Raw genomic sequence first — 24,031 nt, 5'->3', positions numbered from 1 at the left:
AAAGCTACGTCCTTCAGACTCGGGCTATGAATGACAGTCATACTGGCGCTCACATGGCAGAGGTGCTTAAGAAGGCTGTAGACGAGTGGAAGCTCACCGAGAAAGAGCCAGCAGTGGTGACTGACAACGCAGCGAATATGTCCGTAGCTGTTGAGATTGCTGGATATCCGCACGTTCGCTGTTTCGCTCATGTTTTGAATCTCGTGGTGCAGCGTTAGCCTGGTAATACCAGACTTTGCTACTTCACTTTGCTTCGTAGACAGAGTCTGGAATGGCATAATAGAGAAGTGTTTTCTCTCTCGCTAGGGGGCGATTGTCTGAAGTTTAAAACCATTGGTTACCCGTAAGCCAATCAGATAAGTTTAGTTAGGATGTATGTTATGCGCCTGTACAGCCGCATCGAACCACAGACATCATGCATCGAACTCAAATCTATGATCGAACTTACACTGTAAACACATGATGAGCGAAATACCGGAGTGAACATGGCTGTAAACGACTTTTGCAGATTATGCGTCGTTAATCTACGCATCCACGGTACAATCACGGCCTCTAAACTTATTTTTGACAGAGTGAAACAAGAAAATATTTGTAGCCAACTCTCAAATTTAGGATTAGATATTTTAAACACAGCCAGTGCCGCTGCTAGCCATTTCGGTGCCCTAAGCATAATTCCTTTATGATGCCCTCTACCCCGTGAAGCTTCATGAGGCACACACGCCTCTCTTGCTCTCTCTCCCTCTCTGCCGTGCACGCGCTACGCGGTTTGGAGCACAGTCTCTGTCTCGCGGGTGCGATAACTGATAACTGATGTTGTTGTCCGCTGGAACAGTGCCTATGAGATGATCAGCCGGTTTCTTGAGCAACAGCCAGCTGTTACTGCTGCCCTCTTATCTCCAGAGGTAAGGCGTTTATTGTTTTTTTACTGAATTGCATATGATAACTGTAATGTGTTATATATCATGTTAACAATAATATTTTATATTTTGTTCCTTAGTGTAAAGTGCTTTTTCCTGACTTCTTGGTCTGGATTAATAAGGAATATGTGCATTATAAAGTTTAAACTTTTGACTTCATTCTGTTCTTTTCCTTCCTTCTTTAAAGGTCAGAAAGAATACCACTGACATCTCTACCCTGACTGATGGAGACATCAAGAATACAGAAGAGGTTGTGAAAGCCCTCCATCCAATGCTGGTAGCAACAAAGAACATGTGTGAGGAGAAAAGTCCAACTGTTTCCATCATTGCTCCTCTTCACGCCCAACTTCTGAGCGACACACTCAGCACAATTGAGGATGCCCCTCTCGTCAAGGGCATAAAGTGTGCCATCCATGGAGACCTATTAAAGCGCTACATGTCTGCAGAGGAGAAAAACTTCCTCTACGTTGCCTCCGCCTTAGACCCTGTCGATTAAGTCGATGCTCTTCTTGTCGCCTTCAGAAGTGCAGGAGACGTATGCCATGGTTGTGTCCAAGGCTGCTGCCCTGATGGTAATTACAACTTGTAAAAACTGAACAGCAGTTACTTAGGTCATTGAAATTCTCATTGTATTTGTACCTTTTAAACTTTCAACTCTTGCACTGCTGGTAGAAAAATGTCATCCACACATCTAAAAAAAAATGACATACATGCTGCTGACATATTATTGTAGCGGAGTTTGTGCTGAATACAGTGTAATAACACTTAAGCCATGAAAATGTCACAAGTAACAGAAATAAGCACAAATGTTAGAGCATGTCAGAACACCTCCAGGACCCAGAAAACACCTCAGACCCCAGAGGGTTAAGGGAATTTTGTTATATTTGGTTCTTTAAAGGACCTTTTCAACGTAATTGCGCATTACGTGGCTTCACGAACGCACATCACAGAACAGCGCAAGGCGAGCATTTGTGCTTATAAAACTTAAACTTTTTTATTTATTTTTGAAATGACCGAATGTTTCGCTAGATAAGACCCTTATTCATCGTCTGGTATCGTTTAAAGCCCTTTGAAGCTGCACTGAAACTGTCATTTGGACCTTGAACTGTCATTTGGCCCATTGATGTCCATTACATGGAGAAATGTTTTCATCAAAAACCTTAATTTCTTTTTCCCTCAGAGGTCCCTCTGACAGCGCTTCAGTAGTGAGGGTGAGTGAACCGCATGCTACGGTTGACACCGATATACTGACAGCAATGCATCTGAAGCCAAAACAACATCTCACCATTACCAGCAATTCGCAGAAAGACCATCAAAGAGGCGTACAATTTATGAGAAAAATATATTTATTTGCTTTACATACAGTGCTATGCATAAGTGTAGACACCCATGCTAAAGTTGCCTAAAAACAGGAATTAAAAAATCATCTTTTGGAAATTGATCTTAATGCCTTAATTTAAAAAATGAGGAAATATCCAACCTTTAAGGACACCAATTTTCATTGTGAATGAATAATGTATTGTAAATAAATAAATGTTCTTCCTTAAAATACTGGGTGCATAAGTCAGGACACCCCTATGTTAAATTCCCATAGAGGCAGGCAGATTTATTTTTTTAAAGGCCAGTTATTTCATGGATCCAGGATACTATGATCCTGATAAAAGTTCCATTGGCCTCTGGAATTAAAATAGCTGCACATCATCACACACCCTTCACCATACCTAGGTATTTCCTTACCCATCTTTTCCAGAAGAGATCTGATGATTATTGTACATGTCTCCATTGTTTCTTGATGTACAAATCTTCTTCATCGAAAACTCCAGGAATCCTTAGTGGTTTCGATTTTAGAAGGAGAATATATGATTAGGCGTAAGTGCCTCAAGTTCGTTCACATCGTCAGAGGCTTTTGTAATAGGACGGGCGTTAAGGATTGCTTCTATCTCACACAAAAGAGTTTGAAAGCTTTCATCATCCATAGATTGTTGTCTAAGGGTTGAGTTCAACACTTTTTCACAAGCCAAATAAGCCTCTCCCAAATTCCACCGATGTGAGACCCGGCAGGAGGGTTGAATATCCACTTAAGTCCCCTTGATGACAATGCATGCTGGATCTTGTTACGGTCTAACCCAGCTACTGCTTCCCTCAGCTCCCGCTCAGCATTGACAAAATTTGTACCATTATCTGATCTCAACTGGGCAACTTGACCACGACAACACAGAAACCGGCGAATGGCATTATTACAGGAGTCTGTATTTAAGGTATAGGCCATCCCAAGATCAAGACAGAGCTGCTTGCCATGCAGGTGAAAATTACCCCATAACGTTTAAAGTATCCTTTAATTAAAACGTTAAAATTATAAATCATTTCATATTTAAATATTGAATAGCTTTATTTATGCAATTGTAAATGAAGTGTAAATATAGTAGGCTAGTGCACTGCAAGGCATTTAATTTAATGATTTAATTTGACATTGATACTGTGTTATTCTAATATAATTTAATTTGAATGTTAGAATTTGACATAAAAGCATCACCTCTAAATACGTTTAGAAACAATGTCCATATATAGGTGAAAATGCCCCTGGAAATCAATTTAAGGTGGCAAATATTGCCCTTTAATACAAATTTTAATTTCGGTCACTACTGTGAACTGACCACTGCATAGAATATAAGAAATATGAATATCGTGAGTCTGCTGTCAACAACAGGCCTAAACCAGCCAGGGTACCAGTACTAAAACACAATCAGTAAAATATCATTAATTATTATCAACAAAATGTGACGAATGGGAACCTTAAGAAGTGGAACGAGTTCCCTCTCGTCTTCTCGACGAGAGGGGGGGGTCTTCTCTTCTCTTCTCACAGGACAGCATCAGATCACTGAGTGTCACCTCTCTTTCACAGGACGACGGGGATGGACCAAAGAACCAGGACTTCTTCGGCAGAGAGCAGCAAATAGTAGGTGGCAGTTAGCAGTTTCTCTTTGTTCACAGAACAGCGATGGTGAGTTTAGAATCCAGCAATTAACAACTGAGTCTTCTTCCCACAGGACAGCAATGGCAGCATACAGTGGCGGATAGCAGTTTTATTTTTTAAAGAGGACTGGACTGGAAAGAAGGATATAAACAGTATGTGACGTGATAATGGACAGCAGATGGCAGTAATGTAACTTTTTGGATACCAACTGCCATAAAAACCCAAGGAAGAAGAAGTCCTGTGCTGGATCATTTGTCCATGTTACTTGTTCCCTTCCTGCTTGCTCACAGTGCTTTTTGAGTTTGTACCTTATCTACCTGTCATTAATAAATTTACTCTGCATTTGAATCCTCGTCTCAGTTCTGACTATCCCGTGACACAAGGGTGAATTGTTATAATGAACTTTTACTTTTCCTTATTTCCCAGTTTCCTAGAAGAGGAAACGAAAGACAAAATTGAAGAGCTGTTGTTTGCAGCAGAGGAGCTGCCAGCAATTTCACAAGCCTTGCGGGACCTGGGACAATATGCCAGGGGCAGAGTATCAACTGTGGCCTTGACAGAGGCACAAATCACCTCTGCATATGACGCACTGGAATGTGTCCCTGACAGAAGTAAGCTACATGATAACTCTCTCACTGTTTGCAAATACACTTTTTCATATGTTTTAAGGCTGGTAACAGACTGAACAAACAACTCCCTGGTTCTGCACATAAAGGACAAAAGCCACAGCATGCGTGTCTTCTCCAACATCCATGCCATGGCGTTGGAAGTGACAGTGAGTAGCTGGAGAAAGAGCTGTGCAATTTATCTAATTTTAATGACGATTTCTACACTGTGTGCAAAATTATTAGGCGAGTTGTATTTTTGAGGATTACTTTTATTATTGAACAACCACAGTTCTCTTAGTCAATCCAAATTGTTAATAAACCTCAAACCTGAATATTTTAGGAAATAAAAATTATGTTTTGGCTTTTTATGACAATATCTATGTGTGCACAATTATTAGGCAACTTTTGGTGTGCAGAACTATTATGCAGCAAAATGAAAAATTAACATTTTCCCATCTCACTTGTTTATTTTCATCTGTTAAAGTGAGAATAAAAAACAAACAACTAAATTTACAAATAAACATTTCTGACATTTAAAAAAAAAATTCAGTGACCAATATAGCCACCCTTCTTTTCAATAACAGTTATAAGCCTTCCATTCATGGAGTCTGTCAGTTTCTTGATCTGTTGATGATCAACATTTTGTGCAGAAGCCACCACAGCCTCCCATACACTGTTCAGAGAGGTGTACTGTTTTCTTTCACTGTAAATCTCCCGTTTAAGAAGGGCCCACAAGTTCTCAATAGGGTTTAGATCAGGTGAGGAAGGGGGCCATGTCATTATTCTTTCATCTTTAAGGCCTTTACTGGCTAGCCAGGCACTGGAGTACTGCGATGCATGCGATGGAGCATTGTCCTGCATAAAAATCATGGTCTTCTTGAAAGATGCAGACTTTTTCCTGTACCACTGCTTGAAGAAAGTATCTTCTAAAAACTGGCAGTAGGTTTGGGAGTTCATTTTGAGTCCATCTTCAACCCGAAAAGGTCCAACTAGCTCGTCTTTAATAATACCAGCCCATACCATTACCCCACCTCCACCTTGCTGTCGTCTGAGTCGAAGTGGAGCTCTGTGCCCATTACTTATCCAGCCACGGGCCCATCCATCTGGTCCGTCAAGAGTCACTCTCGTCTCATCAGTCCATAAAACCTTTGAAAAATCTGTCTTTAGATATTTCCTGGCCCAGTCTTAACATTTCAACTTATGTTTCTTGTTCAGTGGTGGTCGGATTTCAGCCTTCCTTACCTTGGCCATGTCTCTGAGCACTGAACACCTTGTACTTCTGGGCACTCCAGGTAGGTTACAGTTCTGGAATATGACAGCACTTGAGGATAATGGGTTCCTGGTAGCTTCACGTTTGATTCTTCTCAAACTTTTGGCAGTTGATTTTCATTTTTTTTTTTTCTCAACACGTTTCTTGCGACTCTGTTGAGTATTTGCTACAAAATGTTTGATGGTTCTGTGATCACGCCCCAATATCTTAGCAATTTCAAGAGTGCTGCATCCCTCTGAAAGACTTTTTACAATTTTTGACTTTTCAGAGTCAGTTAAATCTCTTTTTCGTCCCATTTTGCCTGAGGAAAAGAAGCTGCCTAATAATTATGCACACCTTGATATAGGGTATTGATCTCCTTAGGCCACACCCTCCCTCATTACACAAAAACACATCACCTGAAATGCTAAAATCCAATTGGCATTCAAGTTTTTACAGCTTGGAGTTAGAACAAATGCATAAAAATGATGATATGGTCAAAATACTCACTTGCCTAATAATTGTGCACACAGTGTATTTTGTCTTCCAACGATTATAAAAACAAGTTAAACGAGATGAAACAATTAGTGTGGCGCATGCTATTTCGCAGTAACACTCATTTTGTATTGTGTTGTAAATCCAGCGCACCATTTCCTTTAGAGTGGCATTCCCCACTCTTGCCTAAAAGCCCAAACTAGGGCTGTAACGATTAATCGCGATTAATCGAAATCCAAAATAAAAGTTTGTGTTTACATAATAAATGTGTGTGTGTATTGTGTATAATTATTTTGTATATAAATATATATATAAATACACACACATGCATGTATATATTTAATAAAAATGTGTTATTTATATATAAAATAGTTCTATTTATATATAATATAAATCATATAAAAATATATATGCAGTATATAAATGCAAATATATACATGCATGTGTGTGTGTTTATATATACAAAATAATTATACACAATACACACACATATATTATGTAAACACAAACTTTTATTTTGGATTTCGATTAATTGTTACAGCCCTAGCCCAAACTCCCTCTCATCCAGGCGGAGATGTTTACTTCAGCTGGAGCCAACCCAGCAAACAATATGACGTGACGACGTCACGTGCTGGCGTAATTTTTAGTCACGCTTACGTTAGCATATGACGTCGCCACAACCGTCAAAGTGAAACCCAAAAAGAGGTCGCTACGACCGACATCGTGACAACGTCTTCAGTACGTTAAGTTAAACGTTAGTTAATTTTGATTTGATGAATACAATGACTCAACAAAACATGCAAGTATGTGTTGTATAATAAAAATGCTGATATGCAAAAGATATTGAACACCAATTTAAGGCTACTCATAAGCAAATTATTACTCAATCATCATCCTAAGCTTAGCTTTGTGCATATAATGTGTTATATTGAAATATGATTTTCATATCTCAATGTTCATACCAAATCAGTTTCCACACCTTACTTGCAAGAACAAAATACAATATCTTACTACATTAATTCTGTAGCAAAGCCAGGTTTGATATAACTTTAATTTTGTGTTTTCTGTATGAGGACAGCTCAGTGATCACATTGTTCTTCTATTATTATGAATCTTGCAGATGCCATGAGCAACCCCGTGGCGACCCCATGCTGCCGCAGCATTATTGGATGCCAACGCTGCATTCAACAATGGCTAGTTAATGAGTCCAGCTGCCCGAAATGTAGGGATGGCAGTTTTGCCGAGGTTCATTTTAAAGTGACAGGGATGGGAGATGTCATTAACATTTTAAGGGACACAATTCGGGATTAAGTTTTGAAATTACTTTTTTTAGGTTTTTGTTTTGTTCATACTTATTTAGAAATTGGTAACCTGTTTTAAGTAATGTTCAGCTATTTGTATGTATTTCTACCAGTTTTGGAGTTGGGTGGGGAATGATTTGATTAAAAATGGTTTGTGATAATACATGTTGGGATGAAAGGTACTGGATTGAGTTTATGTTCATGTTTATTTGGTTTGTTGTATACGTGTTCATTGTTAAAATGTGACTTTGATGTTCACATAAAATAACCCCAAAAAGTGTTTGTCTACTTTTGGTCCTTGAGAAAAAAGTTTTGTTTATTACAGATGGCAGCAGGCTTTTAATGGTATACCTCTCTGTATGTTGCAATGGTATATAATATAGCTGCTTAATAACACTGAGACACATAAGGATTAAAAGATGGTTTCAGTTTGATAAGGCTGTTTTTATAGATGATCAGGGACCTGTTCTTCGTACGTCGCCAACTCAGTTAGCTGGATTTGATTGTTGACGTTTTGGCATGATCTTGGATTATTTGGTTCTTCGACGCTTATCCTGGACTTGCTCTCATAGCAACAGGTGCTCAAGCTTAAACCTGCTTGGGAGCAGGCTTGTTTAATGTAAACAGGATTAGACTGCGGCTTCATAAGCGGAGCTGATACAGGTAGTTCAGCGCAGCGCGATAGTGCACTTTCTGAGATAGATATATTTTATCGATTAAACTTTTTATTTTTTAATCGATTGACAGCCCTAGATTATGTGATGGGGCTATAGAGGTACCTTTGAACTGCTTTTGACTACGCCACTCCAATTTTACTTGGGTAGGAGATCCCAAATGACTAGAGGGTTTCCAGCTTGGCTATCCAAATAAATGAATAAACTTAAGGCAAAAAGTATTATACAATCAAAGAATCACTTTTATTAAATACCAAATATTGGAGTCTGGTCTCAGTTGATTTCACTCAACAGCTGGCTCAATTTACAGTGATAGTACGAGCAACTATGGGGGGTAACAACACTTAAGAAAAAGAAAATACACACAAAATAAATAAATACAAAATCCCCCCAAAATAATGAAATAAATTTCTTACACAGCACACTAAATGCACAAACACACACCAAAAACTCTTTCCACACCACACTTGTATGACTCAAAGTGAATATCTTCCCCCCCTAGTTACAATTTTGAGAGCTGTAGGTAATGATCCAGCTTTAGTTCACAAAATAACCCATAAGAAAAAGAAATCACAACTGATAAGTTTCTGGGCCTACAAACAAACAAAACAAATTAATGATGAATCTCAAACCCATAAATGATGAATCTCAAACCCATAGACTATTTAAGAGACAAAACTAAAGGCAGGGAAAACAGTGGTCAGTTGCGCAGGACCACTCGAACTCTACAAAGAAAAGACAATAGTAAATAAAGCAAAAATACACATAATCAACCCGTACAAAAACCACAGTTTCATTAAGACGACTGTAATTATTATTAATACATCTAAACTAACATCACATTGTAACAGTCATTTAAACCAGAAACCACTGTCCATATACTTATAATCTACAATGTTAAAATATGATAGCTATTCCTGTATTAAGTGCCAATAGATACCTTAGTTGCCTTTTGGCTGATTTCTGAAGCCACATGAAGTACAACAGCTGTTAGCATCTATCCACCACTCTTCCAGCTTGACATAGCCAAGGTGAGGGCCTTTAAAGCAACTTCTCTACAAAAGAGGCATTGTCTCAATACATAAATACAAATCTTTATTCATACGATAAAACATCTTGACAGTGTAAACACTCACGTGCAGTATGCTGTAATGGTAATTCAATGTCCACCACTCAGCCAAACCTTGTCAGCATTTAGGACATTTAGACCACACGTCTGGAAAAACATTAGAGACAGGTTTGTCAAAGCCAAGAAAAAAGTCCATGGAAGAAGCGGTGACCCAGGTTAGAGCCCGACCGATATATCGGCCGATATTAGGCATTTTCCAAACTATCGGTATCGGCATTTATAATGGCCGATAAATTAATATAAAAAAAAAAAAAAAAAAAATTCAGGGATATTACAGGCACACACGCGCCGGTCTCTTGCTCTCTCTCCCTCTCTGCTCTGCCGTGCACGCGCTACACGGTTTGGAAGCACAGTCTCGCGGGCGCGCTCGCTCTAGATTCCGGAGATTTTAACTAATTCGCGGGCATCAGTGAGCCACTATCAATATGCGGGAGAGTCCCGGAACTTCCGGGAGGCTATTTTTTTGGTGCTCCCTCAGCTCTTGATGCCTTACGGACAGCGCGTGATGCGCGTGGTGGGAGCTGCGGCACTGGTTAAGTGAGTTCATGGTGAGTTGGTCACGAAACATATACATTCATTGCTTGAATAACAATTAAAATAACATCCCCATCAGTTGTCTTAACTCAAATAAGCATTACAAAATTTGTGACTATCATGTCCAGTTTTGCTGCTGTTAAATAAGCCGAGAGTGAAGCGGAATTAGCTAGTAACGTTACGTTGTTACAGTGTAGTTGACTGACTGTCCTTTAAACTTTTGACAATGTGACTGAAGAATTTCTTTAATAGCGTGACAGTTATAGCAATGAGACGTATCATCTCTCCTTGGTCTGTTATATTGAAAATGTATGTTTTACAATTTGCAGTATGACGTTATCCATTGCTAAATTATGGCACATCATAGACTAGCTAATGCCACTATCAGTGGAAGACCGCTAACGTTACGAGCTTGGAAACCACAACGAACTTATTCTGCCTAAATAAAGTAATGATTACTGTATTTATAACTAGCATATCTCTAGTTAGAGGCCCTGCATTGTAAAATGTAAGTTAGACTTGTGAGGAGTGAACATTTAGACATAGAGAAAAAGTATCAAACGTAGCTTGTGCATAAAAGTTAGCTTTTCTTTTACACGTGTGTGAAATCCAATGACGCCAAGTGTGCGTTGCAGACTGTCATTCAGCCGCAGCATTAACGAGTCACATAATGGATTTAGATCGCTAAATAGTAGGTTTTAGAAGGCAGGCAGCAACTGATGATTGAAAATAGTTTGATGTAGCTTGATGGAAAGAATTTAAAAAGTGCAGGTAAAGGGATAAGCAAGCTGACATTGTAGTATACCGGAATATAAGACAAGGTTTTTTTGTCCTAAAAATAGGTTGAAAAATGTTTGTTTTTTAGGTTGATAAAAACCTTTATCTTGTTTAATGATAATATAAAAGTCATGATGATAGTAATAATGTCATTTTTATTTATTTTTTTGTAATTATTACTTTCAATAGTAATAATAATAATAATGCTGGTAGTAATAGTTGTGGCTGTAGCAGCAATCATTTTATTTGTATGTTTATTACTACAAATAACTAATGTGTCACGGGACGGGGGAATCAAAGACGGCAGGCAGAGTTGAAGGATCCAAATGCAGGGAGATTTAATAAAGATAAAACAAGAAACAAACAAACCAACAAAGGAAATCAGAACTTAATCCAACACGGAACAGGGCAGGACAGGCATAGACACACGTAACATGTACAACGAACCAGCACAGGACAGCAAACACAGGAAGACTAAAAAGGGAGGCAAACAAGGAGGGTAACGAGCAGGACAGGTGGGACAACTAAACCAATAATCAGATAACAAGGGGGAGGGACCAGACAATGACAAGAGCACATGGCCCCAAAATAACAAAACACCCATGTGCATCACAAGACAGGACAGACATGTGACATTACCCCCTCCCTACGGAGCGGCTACCAGACGCTCCATAAGACCAGGGCGGGGCGGGAGGGACAGACCAGGGCGGGACGGGAGGGACAGGCGAAGCGGACAGTTCATCAGGCGGCCAGGGCGGGACGGGAGGGACAGACCAGGGCGGGACGGGAGGGACAGGCGAAGCGGACAGTTCATCAGGTGGCCAGGGCGAAGCGGACAGTTCATCAGGCGGCCAGGGCGGTGAAGACCCCTCGGGCGGCCAGGGCGGTGAAGACCCCTCGGGCGGCCAGGGCGGTGAAGACCCCTCGGGCGGCCAGGGCGGTGAAGACCCCTCGGGCGGCCAGGGCGGTGAAGACCCCTCGGGCGGCCAGGGCGGTGAAGACCCCTCGGGCGGCCAGGGCGGTGAAGACCCCTCGGGCGGCCAGGGCGGTGAAGACCCCTCGGGCGGCCAGGGCGGTGAAGACCCCTCGGGCGGCCAGGGCGGTGAAGACCAAGGCGGAACAGTCACAGACACCACCGGCTCAGGAACTGCAACAGCAACAGACACCACCGGCTCAGGAACTGCAACAGCAACAGACACCACCGGCTCAGGAACAGCAACAGCAACCGGCTCCACCGGCTCAGGAACTGGAACGGGCACCACCGGCTCAGGCACTGGAACGGGCACCACCGGCTCTGGATCAGCTGTGCAGGCGACCGGCTCTGGATCAGCTGTGCAGGCGACCGGCTCTGGATCAGCTGTGCAGGCGACCGGCTCTGGATCAGCTGTGCAGGCGACCGGCTCTGGATCAGCTGTGCAGGCGACCGGCTCTGGATCAGCTGTGCAGGCGACCGGCTCTGGATCAGCTGTGCAGGCGACCGGCTCTGGATCAGCTGTGCAGGCGACCGGCTCTGGATCAGCTGTGCAGGCGACCGGCTCTGGATCAGCTGTGCAGGCGACCGGCTCTGGATCAGCTGTGCAGGCGACCGGCTCTGGATCAGCTGTGCAGGCGACCGGCTCAGGCACTGGAACGGGCACCACCGGCTCTGGATCAGCTGTGCAGGCGACCGGCTCTGGATCAGCTGTGCAGGCGACCAGCTCAGGCACTGGAACGGGCACTACCGGCTCTGGATCAGCTGTGCAGGCGACCGGCTTTGGATCAGCTGTGCAGGCGACCGGCTCTGGATCAGCTGTGCAGGCGACCGGCTCTGGATCAGCTGTGCAGGCGACCGGCTCTGGATCAGCTGTGCAGGCGACCGGCTCTGGATCAGCTGTGCAGGCGACCGGCTCTGGATCAGCTGTGCAGGCGACCGGCTCTGGATCAGCTGTGCAGGCGACCGGCTCTGGATCAGCTGTGCAGGCGACCGGCTCTGGATCAGCTGTGCAGGCGACCGGCTCTGGATCGGCTGACGTGACGTGCACGGGCTCTGGATCGGCTGACGTGACGTGCACGGGCTCTGGATCGGCTGACGTGACGTGCACGGGCTCTGGATCGGCAGACGTGACGTGCACGGGCTCTGGATCGGCAGACGTGACGTGCACGGGCTCTGGATCGGCAGACGTGACGTGCACGGGCTCTGGATCGGCAGACGTGACGTGCACGGGCTCTGGATCGGCAGACGTGACGTGCACGGGCTCTGGATCGGCAGACGTGACGTGAACGGTCTCTGGATCGGCAGCCGTGACGAAGTGAACGGTCTCAGACTCTGGAACGCCGGCGGCCACCCTGTCTGAAACCCCCAGACTTGACCCCACCGCAGAGAAGCCAGCTGCTCGCACCGAACAAAGTGCAGTGTCTTCCAGGCTCGACGCCAGTCTCAAATACCCATGGACCACCCTAATGTCCTCACCGTCCATAATCATGGCTACTGGGAACTCTGACTTGGTGGCCATGACAGCTGGAAGTTCTTGCCTGGCTGCCATGACAGGACGAGACTCTGGGGTGAGCTCTGCTGTGGGAATGTCGTGTTCCTCCTCCGTGACTCCCACAGTAAGTGCAGAGCCGCTCAACTGCAGTGCAAGATAGATGTAATACTCCAGTGTCCAGTTAAGATCCCAAAATGGCATGAGTGAGCTGAGCGGTTCAGACAGCCCTCCCCGAAAGAATATCATGAGGCATTCCTTGCTCATGTTGCTCAAATTAGCCAACTCAATAAAATCCAGAGCATAATCCTCAACACAGCGATCTCCTTGACGAAGACGCGTAATTCCCCCTGCTGGATCCATTATGGCTGGTTCGTTCTGTCACGGGGCGGGGGAATCAAAGACGGCAGGCAGAGTTGAAGGATCCAAATGCAGGGAGATTTAATAAAGATAAAACAAGAAACAAACAAACCAACAAAGGAAATCAGAACTTAATCCAACACGGAACAGGGCAGGACAGGCATAGACACACGTAACATGTACAACGAACCAGCACAGGACAGCAAACACAGGAAGACTAAAAAGGGAGGCAAACAAGGAGGGTAACGAGCAGGACAGGTGGGACAACTAAACCAATAATCAGATAACAAGGGGGAGGGACCAGACAATGACAAGAGCACATGGCCCCAAAATAACAAAACACCCATGTGCATCACAAGACAGGACAGACATGTGACATAATGTTAGGGAAATCTGTTAATGTTTTGTTGCGCGTTTCTGAATTATTATTTTTTTTTAAAATATCGGCCGATATATCGGAATATCGGATTTTAAAACCAACAAATATTTGTATCGGTATCGGCCTTCAAAATCCTTTATCGGTCGGGCTCTAACCCAGGTGGATATAAGAACAATCCGCCGATATTAAACGAACTTGGTTGGCTGTTCCAGTTTGTAAAGCACCGTGAAACCAATTCCAATATGGAAGTTGAGGTGAGCAATATTTTTTAATTACTTTTTCTCTTTTAAAAGTAAAGCAAGGTTAACTCGTATTTTTAATGTCATTTAATTTCAGTTTGTTCTGACGTAATTGTATGATAGGCCTACGTTGTATAACATGTTTGAAAGAATTAAAAGATAAGTTGTATGTTTAATTAAAAAAAAGTTATTTGCAAAGTAACACCTTTACTGTGTAGAACATGTACGTATCTGGTAATGTGCCTGAGGAACTTGAGTACATTGTGTTTATACATATGCATTCTATATTTTTGTAGCATTGTATTTTTTCAAAGACTGTTTTTATTTATTTTTTACTTATTGCTTTTTTAAGGAGGAAGATAACACCAGGGAAGATCAGATCTCCATGGCCACACAGTCACCTGGAACATCTTCATAATCTACTTCACCACCAGAGACAACAACCTCGGACGGCTCCTCACCAGCTACGCCATCACCACCTCCCATCTCTCCACTTCCTGTAACATTGCATATTCCACCATCTCCTACTCCATCTTTGCCCTCCCTACAAACACCATCTCCGAGAGGCAATCCACAGCATCCTTTCCAGTCGCCGTGTACTTCATACCGTAAAAGGAAACGGAACACTGAAGATGCCCTGCTAAAAAGATTGGAGAGGCTGGACGAAGAGAGACAAAGTGCCATGCAGCAGGACAATGAGGACTACAGATTTGCATTGATTATGACTGACATGTGAAGGATAACAAATTTATTAAATGTTTAATGTAGGAAACTGCAAAAGTGAAGAGACTAAATGTTTAGATCAGCTGCGAAACTTCCAGCAAGAGAGTCCGGTCAGTCCTGTTTTCTGTATTTGTTAGATTACTGGACACTGGCTCTTGGAGCTCCAGTTTCAGCAAGAGAATCCTGCCAGCCCTGTTCGCGTTTGAATAGTTATGCTAACTGGGTCTAGGGCAGGTTCCAAAACCTGTAATACTTCATTTATCATCATAATGTAAATCCTTGCCCCTAAAAGTATATAAATTGAAAGTACACTGTTACAGTTTAGACTGATTTTGGACGAACTTGCAGCCGCGCTCAAAAAAGAAGAACTTCTGAACGCGATCCTAACTGTCTCACTGGTCTCTGCTTCGATCAAAGAAAACTTTACAACAAATGCTTGCAAAAGTGGACCCAAGGAAGAAGCTTGATTTAAAGTTCAAGCTGAATTAGGTCCTTTTTGAGGCACTGAGAGACAACGATGCATAGACTTTTTTGCCTTTTCTCTTTACAACCTTTTAAGTACTTTGTTTGTAATGTGTGTAAAGTTTTTTATGTTGTTTTTCTATGTATCGTGTATTATTTAAAATTGTATTTCATTTACAAAAGAGATTTGTATTTATAGTTTGCTGTGAAATAAAAACAAAAACTAAAGATTTTATTTTGTGTACCATTCATAAGTGTCTTCACAAATAAACAGAATCGCTGCAGTACACTGACGGTGACAGACAGTGATTAACCTCATTCTTTTGTCTCTATACACATAGAGACATTTGCGATGATGGGCGACCATTAAAGCCTCTCATGTTGTGAATAGGAACACATTTGCAATAAGCACCCAGTTTGCACTTGTCTAAAGTAACTACATTTACAAAATAAGCCTACAATAGCAGAAGTAAGCCCTGCTGGTGAAATTAAGGTTTAAACACTCTTCAATAAGGCTTCAGTTGTTTAACTAGTTTACATGCAGTGAAAGTACAATAAACCTACTGCATTTATTACTCTTTTTTTAAATGAATTTCAGCAATTAATAATACAAACTATGTTACTGTAAACTAATATTAACAAAAAATAGAAACCTATATTTTCATTAATATTGCCAAAGAGTAAAAATGTAATGCATGTTTTGCTGTTAGTTCATGCGTCATTTTACATCAATTCACCTTATTAACGGATCGGTAACAATTTACAATGCACTTTCATTTGTTGACAACAATGTACAGTAGTCAACATTTGAAGTGGATCTTAAAAGTTTATCAAAGTTGTCCTAAGACAACAATGGGATCATTCAAAATGAATGTATAACTCTGATGAAAGGTTTTGATCCACTTCAAATGTTGACTACTGTACATTGTTGTCAACAAATGAAAGTGCATTGTAAATTGTTACCGATCCGTTAATAAGGTGAATTGATGTTAAATTACATTACATTTATGAGATGTTAAATATCAATAGTTTTATGTATATCTTCTCACCACCATATATTTTGTTCTCATTTTAAATCGATCAGTGATTGGTACATGAGCATTTTGATACTTTTTATATAACAAGAATGAAAACAACATGTGCGTTACATATTATTGCTTTATTACAAATGTTGTAATTACATATACATGAAAATAAGTACCGTAAAGGACAAAACAAACACAAGACAACAACACTGTTCAATTACTGTTTTGCTAGGTTGCAACTTTACTGTAGACAACCCCTTCTGACGACAGATTCCTGCCAAGGTACAAGTCCCTGTTGTGTCTGAAAAAATGACTTCAGGTAATTTCTCACTGCGACTGCAGCCCGGGATGCTCGTGCAGTTGACATTCTTCCAGCAGCAAGCAAGTTGTTGTCCCCAGACACAATTCTTCTCCATTCTCCTGGCATCTGTTCCCCGATTGCTGTTGTACCATCTGCAAAATTTGGAGGAATGTACTTGGATGCAGGAGATGTTGCAGCATCAGTGAGGGTTAACATATTGTGAAGAGCCACACAAGCCTTCACAACATCCACAGCTTTGTCAGGATGAAACTCCATTGGCCGTCCAAGAATCCTCCAGCGTGCAGCAAGGATACCAAACGTGTTCTCGATGACTCGCCTGGCCCGCGAGTGTCTATAATTGTTTCACTTTACGGGCATCATCCAAGTTGGCACCTGTAAAACAAACAAGTGAGCAGATTTAAGATAATGTTCTTTCTTACATTCTTCACATCAAATACATGTTATATTAGTTAATGTGGCACAATTAGTTTTTACCTGGATATGGGCGCATCATGTTTACATGGAGTGGAAACGCAGCATCTCCCAGGAACACATGTGGCAGTTTGATGTTGGTGCCTGGCAGGTTTTCAGGCTGTGGGAGTTCAAGAGTGCTATTAAGGAGTCTGGAACCAAAAATACTGTCTTTGAAAATCCCACCATCACTTTCACGTCCATACGAGCCAATGTCCACCATAGTGAAACAATACTTGGCATCACAGACTGCCATTAGAACAATGGAGTGGGTTCCTTTATAGTTAAAGAAGTCACTTCCAGCATTTGGGGGTGCCTTGATTAGGATGTGTTTCCCATCCACACACCCCAAACAGTTGGGAAAGTTCCACACCCTCCAAAATTCATGCTTGATGTCAAGCCACTCCTTTTGGTGGAGAGACAAAATTGCATTTTAAAGCAGTCCATATTGCTTGGCAGACCTCACTCACTATCACTGAGACTGTGGTTGATCCCAATTTGTAGCTGGAGGCAACACATTTTTGGGCACTTCCAGATGCAAGTATGCGCAGCGTGACAGCCAGTCTATCTTGCATACTTACTGGGCTGGTGTGGGTTCTTTTATGCTCCAAATAAGGTGTGATGCGATGTAGCAAGTCGTCGAACCGCTGAGCAGACATTCGAAAGTAGCAAAAGTACATTTGCTCGTCCACTGCACACATTTCTTTGATAAGAACACTGTACTCTCCATCTCGTTGCCGGGTGGTGTTTAATGGGCGGACATACCATCTTCTTCTCCTTCGTCTTTTAGTTAACCCTAACAAACACAACAACTCTTCTTCAGTATTCAGCATGTCCACGCGAGACGCCATGTTTTCGCTACTGTTGTTCCGGCAAACTACTTCTTCACTGCTGATTCCTGGTGGTTTAGAGGAGAATTACTCTGAGTCGCCCCCTGTCGTTTCACAGAATAGCACAACGGCGAGCGCGTCAATTATAAACACCTCGTCCGTTTGGGGAGGTGCGCGCGCAGTCAGCAGAGACTCGTGCGGACGCGTCGAGTATAAACAAGGCTTAATGCACACACTATGTGTGTGCGGGCTGCTGGAGAATAAAACGATTAAATAGAAATATGAATAAAACATATAAAACTAATAAATTGTTATTCACATGTTGCAGAAAAGCAACAAGAACAAAAACAAAATAGAAACGATTTACAGGCCAGAGTTTCTATTTGTAACATGTTTGCAGCGTTGAGCGATGTAGCCAATCACAGACATATATGTTGATTTCTGGACCGCAATGGCCAATCAGAAGCATTTAAGATGGAATCCCCTCACGGCTCAAAACTGACTTTTTGTTCAGTGATGAATTCTGCATGCTGGCAAATCCTCGGATTATAAAAGATATTATGAAAGATTCGTAATGCAGTCACCTTCACTGATAATAACAGAGATGTATGAGATCGAGATGAACTCATGTCAGCTTTTTAAGAATTATTAAGAGAGCGCGCATTTGCGCGCATTCATGTCAAACCATACACGCAGCCTGCTTGCTTTTATGTTAAATTAACAGTGCATTGTGCATGTTAATGCTTTAATAACATAATTTATCAGGAGCATTTATGTGTATGGCGACACGTAGGCTAACACAAAGTTAAGTTACACAAAGTTATCCGCTGATTGTTTAAGGTCTATGCAATGTAAGGCGCTGCTGCCGCGAGGCTAGAAAGCTCCTGGCTGTTCTAGAAAGGAGACTGATCCAATGCAGCAAAGATATTTAACGGCTAAAGTCCGTATATAGCCTATTGGCTCTGTTGTATCCCCAGAATTCTGATCGGCGCACATTGACAAAAATAAATAAATATTTTCAATATCAATAAAGTCTTCTCTACGAAATGCAATGCAAGAGATCGCACGGGCGCCTCCGTGTCCTGATTATGTCTGCTATATTTGCTTCTTATTTATTAATTCCAGGCAATTGGTTGATGAAACATTGATTAAAATTAAGATACAATTTATACAAAATGAAATTCGATTTAAAGAAAGGCTTTTTACAAAACAAATCTTAATAAAGTGGTCAAAATAATCTCTGACCCATCTTATGATCCTACTCATGCTGTTCACTTTTCATATACCGGTAATCAACATAGATTAAATAAAAAAATAATAAAATAACATTATATTATGTAAACATAAATATGAAATATAATTTAATTACTCCCTGATGAAAATTTGACTATTTCAACCGCTATTTAAAGCGGTTTATTTATATACCGGGGGAATTTCTTGCTTTTCAACCACGGTAAGAAAAAATCAATACCAGCCCTAGTAGACCGTAATGTTTTCTCTTGGTTCACTCAGTCAGTATGAATTAATTTTGATATATAAGTCGCACCTGACTATAAGTCGCAGGACCAGCAAAACTATGAAAAAAAGTGCGACTTATAGTCCGGAAAATACGGTATTTGGTTTTTCGTTTTGAAACAAAAAAACGAATTACGGATTATCCACCACGTGACTTCCGTTTTTGGTTTATAAACGAAAAACGAATTGACTGAAGTTCAAAGACTCTCTTCATTCTTTGTTCAAAAAGGAATAACGATAAAATGATCGCCAAAAACGAAAAACGGCCCGTTTTTAATTGGTTTTTCGTTTTTTGATTCGGACACCAAAAAACGGTTATTTGGTTTTTCGTTTTGAAACAAAAAAAAAAAAAACGGTATTTTCGTTTTATAATTACAAACGAATTACGGATTATCCAGAGATCCCCTGACCATATGGACAGACTTCTATTATTAAATGTTCTATTTTGTAAATGTTTTTGTTATGTTAAAGCTACACTGTGTAACTTTTTTAGTTTATTCTTAGCTAAAAACACTTAGTTCTTTCAAAAATATATGTGCTCATTAATGTATATTTACTTCGTTCAAGTAATAAAGTATTCTCGTGAGTGTATAATATGCCATTGAAAATACATACGGGTGAGGGGTTTGAATGTCGGTCGCCATGTTGCCCCTCCATCTTGAAAGTACATTGGCCAAAGAGGGACATACCCGTAATTCAAGCTTCGCCTTTCGCGTTTTAACACCCGAGGGCACCGGCGCGAATGTGAAGAGGGGGATTGCTTGATTGAAAGTCTGTTGCTGATGGAGGATCACTCTTATTCTCGAGGATATGTATCAGAGTCGCCAAGGAAGCGAAAAAGAGAATTAAGACGGCAATGCAACAGGCAAATCAAAAAGACAAAAGTGAATATTGGAGTGGCATTTCCAAGATGGAAAGAGCTCATGACGAGCAACGATTTAAAAAAGGACGCGGACGTTGCCTGCTTTCTTCTCGACAGGTAACGTTAATTAAGCCTATTTGTGTATATTGGAAGTTTTATTGTTGCTTGGCTAATTATATCATGGTGTGCTGTGCATAACGCTAGATGTTTCATGCATCTAGGATAACGTAGTTTTCCTCGCGTCAATGATGAAAAGTATTGTTTACCTTGTAACATAAATCCGTGTTCTATGACGGATAACATGTGATTAATATTATAATGGCGCTGTAATTTGTAGGCTATAAATGTAGGCACTTTATGTACTTTTTATTTATTTTACTTTAATACACAATTCGTCTAATGTGATAATGCAGTTGTAATGCTATAATTAATGTAGTCTCATGTGATAATGCAGTTGTAATGCTGCGTTGAAGACAACCTGTAACCCGTGTTTTTACAATATGTAGCCTAACTGGGAGTAACGTTACATCGATCTAGTAAGAGTTCACGGGTGGGAAAGTCAAGGGTTTGACTGCCGTTCCAGTGCACTTTCACGGGTAAGTCAGCCTATAAGGTTGGAAAAACACGGGTTACAGGCTGCCTGGAACGCAGCATTAGTGAGCTGTTTCTAAGCGAGACTTTCACCTTCACTTTCACATCTGTCCTGTAATCTTATTCATTTAAGACGTATTATTGTACGATGTAAATATTTTTCACACTATGAAACCTTACTATGATTAGCCTAGACTTCAGTATGACTGGGTCACTGGTGGGTCAGTAGACCTAATTATAGAGGAAGGGTAGACCAGTACATTGAGAATGATCATAAGTAATTATCAATTACAATTATAAAATACAGACAGAACTGTTTTCATTGAACTATAGGTAAATTATATACTGCTTAGGAGATGCTTCTACCAAAAATACATATTTTCTTCATTGTCATAAAAAGGAATGCAGTTTATTGTTTGTGGTTTTGTCTGCCATTCTAACATGTACTGCTCTTGTTTGTCCAGCTATGAGAGAGAACTGAGAGCAGTCACATCAACTCCAATGAAGGGAAAACCCTCTCAAGTACTAACTGCTCCAGCAGTGTCCAGCATTTCTAGTGAGACAGACAGGTAACTGATTGAATGAAAAATATTTTGTGTATTCTATGTGATATTATTGTTTGATAAGTTAAAATGTATATATATATAATTTTTTATAAAATGGTGTTTATGCTTTTATCTACATATGTCTATTGTGTTTTGGAACACTCTTGTTATTCATTTCAGGGATGAGTATCTTTGTACAATTGCTGAAGCCCCTGAAATAGCAAGCCTTCAACATAGGTAACTCATCAATACTCATAGTCATAATATATATATAACTTAACCTTACACGTGTTATCTATTGTCTGTTTTTATGATATAAATATTAATATAATTTTTAACACAGTCTACATGATATGAGCATTTGTGAGGAGGATGTGGACGAAAAAGAGTTCAATGACCCAATGACCAGTGTGTAAGTATTATAATAACCCTATAGACATCTTAGTATTTTGTATTGTGTGGAAGTTATTGTTTTCTCAATATTTGATTTCTTACAGAATTGACTGGATAGATGAAAGATCGGCATTACATCAAAGAGATGATGGAGAGAGGGATGACAGCTCGGATGAAGAGTATCTTCCACCAATATCTATACGGTGTGTATCTGTTGTTACTTTGTTTTATTATTTGCTGTGTTTTTGCATAAATTTTTAAATTGTGCCTGTGTGTTCTGGCTCCACAGAATGGGTGGATCATTAAAGACAGCGCAGTCTGTTGACCATCTTCCTGTCATTGGGCTTGATGAAACTGTGCATGACCTTTCTGCCCATGAAGACCCCACTGACGAGCCCTTGCCCAATCTTGAGTTGCCCAATTCCCCAGACCCTTTGAAGGTCCAATGTGTAGATGACATCATCAGTGTCCGAGCAGCAGTGTTGTATGAGACCTGCTTGAGGCAGCTTCTCTCGATAATGAAGCTGCCGGAGGACAGATGTACAGGTGTTCTCAGGACTGGTCTGGTGTGTGACAGTGTTGCCCCCTTTCACATTAACATCACTTCTAAGGGCACAGCAATGAGTGCTGAATGGGTAAGTCTTTGAAGTAACAACATAATACCAATGCAAATTTCTTGTTACAACCAGTGTTGCATATTTCAAATCCATTTATCCATCTTCTATGATTTTTAGATTTGTTCAAACTGACATAGCCTGTGGAAATGGAATTCCCAGCCTGTAATGAAGTTTGGGATGCAAGCTGGGGATTTCCTTCTATCAACCAACATTTTGTTGTCGGCGAATAACTATGGGAAGGTTTCACTCTTATTTAAATTCATGAACATGGGCATGGTGAACCAAAACACATTTTTCACAATCCAGAACACATACTGTGTTGACGCAGTAAAGGAATACTGGGAAGAAAGGAATTCCGAGTCCATCTGTCGCCTTCGTTGTGTTGCTAGGTTTGTATTGTAAAATTGTACATGGCACATGTACAAATTATTTGCAGCAATTACATATTTTATAAAAATAATAACCATGTGTTTTACAGGGGATGGCAGAAATGATTCACCAGGACATTGTGCCCAGTTCTGCAGCTACACCACAATGGAGCTCGACACCAAGGAGATAATTCATGTAGCTACAATAGACAAGCGACAGACATCGTGGAACTCCAACATCATGGAGAAGGAGGCATTTATCCAGACTGTGGACAAGCTTTCCAGAGAGCTAAAGCTGGTGGAGATCTGCACAGATGCTCATATACAGATTGGAGCCCTTATGAGTAAGTTCTACTCTGATAAAATGTTTGAATACTAATAGGGCAACAAGAGATGTTTGGAAATGTAATGATTTCCAACTCCACAGACCCAGACAAAGGCCGATACAAGGACCTTGGGATTCATCACAGTCTGGACATGTGGCACGGTGCCAAGAATCTGGCTAAAAAAATTGCTGCTGTAAGTTTAAGAGGTTAATTTTTCCTGTGTATATATTTTCTGTAAATAGATAATACATTAGGGGTCGTATTAACACTATTTAATTGTTCAATAATAATTGTTATCTTTACTATCATAAATTTGAAACTTCAGTTCCGTAGACTCACGGAAATCAATAGCTGTAGTCTATTATTGAGATAAAATAAGCATTTTTATAACTCTACATGGACAATGTATGAAACGGAATACCTCAGTAATTTGTTTTTATTTTCAAAAGGCAGCAAAGGTGAAGGGACAGTCCATCCTCCTACACTGGTTGAAGGACATCGTCAATCATTTTTGGTGGTGTTGCAAGACGGCTGACACCAAAGACCATTTTCTTGTAAGCATTATTTTGATTTTAGAAAAGATTGTAGCTGCTAGCTTATACTATATCTGTCTTTTAAAAAAAATATGAATATATATGTGTGTATGTGTACTATGTTGACTCTTATTTATTAAATATTTTGTAATTTGTATATATATATATATATAATAATAATTATTATTATAATATATATATATATATATATATATATATAAAAAATATATATATTTTTTTTCCACAGGCACTTTGGATAGGCATTTGTCACCATGTTTGCAACATCCACACATGGGAAATGGGAAGCTGCCAACACAGCGATCTGGGTGAAGGGCTTGGGAAGCAGTGGATCCAGAGAGATTCCAAGTCGC

At 40.7% G+C, this 24,031-nt stretch overlaps 1 protein-coding gene and 1 long non-coding RNA gene across 4 annotated transcripts in view; one reads left to right on the top strand and one right to left on the bottom strand.

The window, feature by feature from the left end:
* The first annotated feature begins 771 nt into the window (after nt 1–771).
* On the top strand, nt 772–7,816 carry LOC306999435 (uncharacterized protein). Of its 3 annotated transcripts, none has more exons than XM_079614106.1 (6): nt 772–902; nt 1,105–1,489; nt 3,820–3,873; nt 3,965–4,191; nt 4,318–4,502; nt 7,364–7,816. In XM_079614106.1, exons 1-2 carry the CDS (start codon nt 843–845, stop codon nt 1,411–1,413), a joined length of 369 nt encoding a protein of 122 aa, XP_079470232.1. In that variant the 5' UTR covers nt 772–842; the 3' UTR covers nt 1,414–1,489; nt 3,820–3,873; nt 3,965–4,191; nt 4,318–4,502; nt 7,364–7,816. The 3 variants fall into 3 exon arrangements, with proteins under 3 accessions (XP_079470232.1, XP_079470233.1, XP_079470231.1); XM_079614107.1 differs by having other exon boundaries at nt 3,965–4,043; nt 7,364–7,785; XM_079614105.1 differs by having other exon boundaries at nt 3,965–4,502.
* Nucleotides 4,546–24,031, bottom strand: part of LOC306999438 — a 743,560-nt gene continuing 724,074 nt past the window's right edge. The window contains exon 3 of the long non-coding RNA XR_013797854.1: nt 4,546–5,547. This is a non-coding gene — a long non-coding RNA (uncharacterized lncRNA). The remainder of the gene's footprint in view (nt 5,548–24,031) is intronic.

The sequence above is a fragment of the Phoxinus phoxinus genome (assembly GCF_949152265.1).
Source record: "Phoxinus phoxinus genome assembly, chromosome: 5".
Classification (NCBI taxonomy): Eukaryota; Metazoa; Chordata; class Actinopteri; order Cypriniformes; family Leuciscidae; genus Phoxinus; species Phoxinus phoxinus.
The sequence above is the reverse complement of the archived record's forward strand: the minus strand, read 5'-3'. Positions and strand labels throughout refer to the sequence as shown.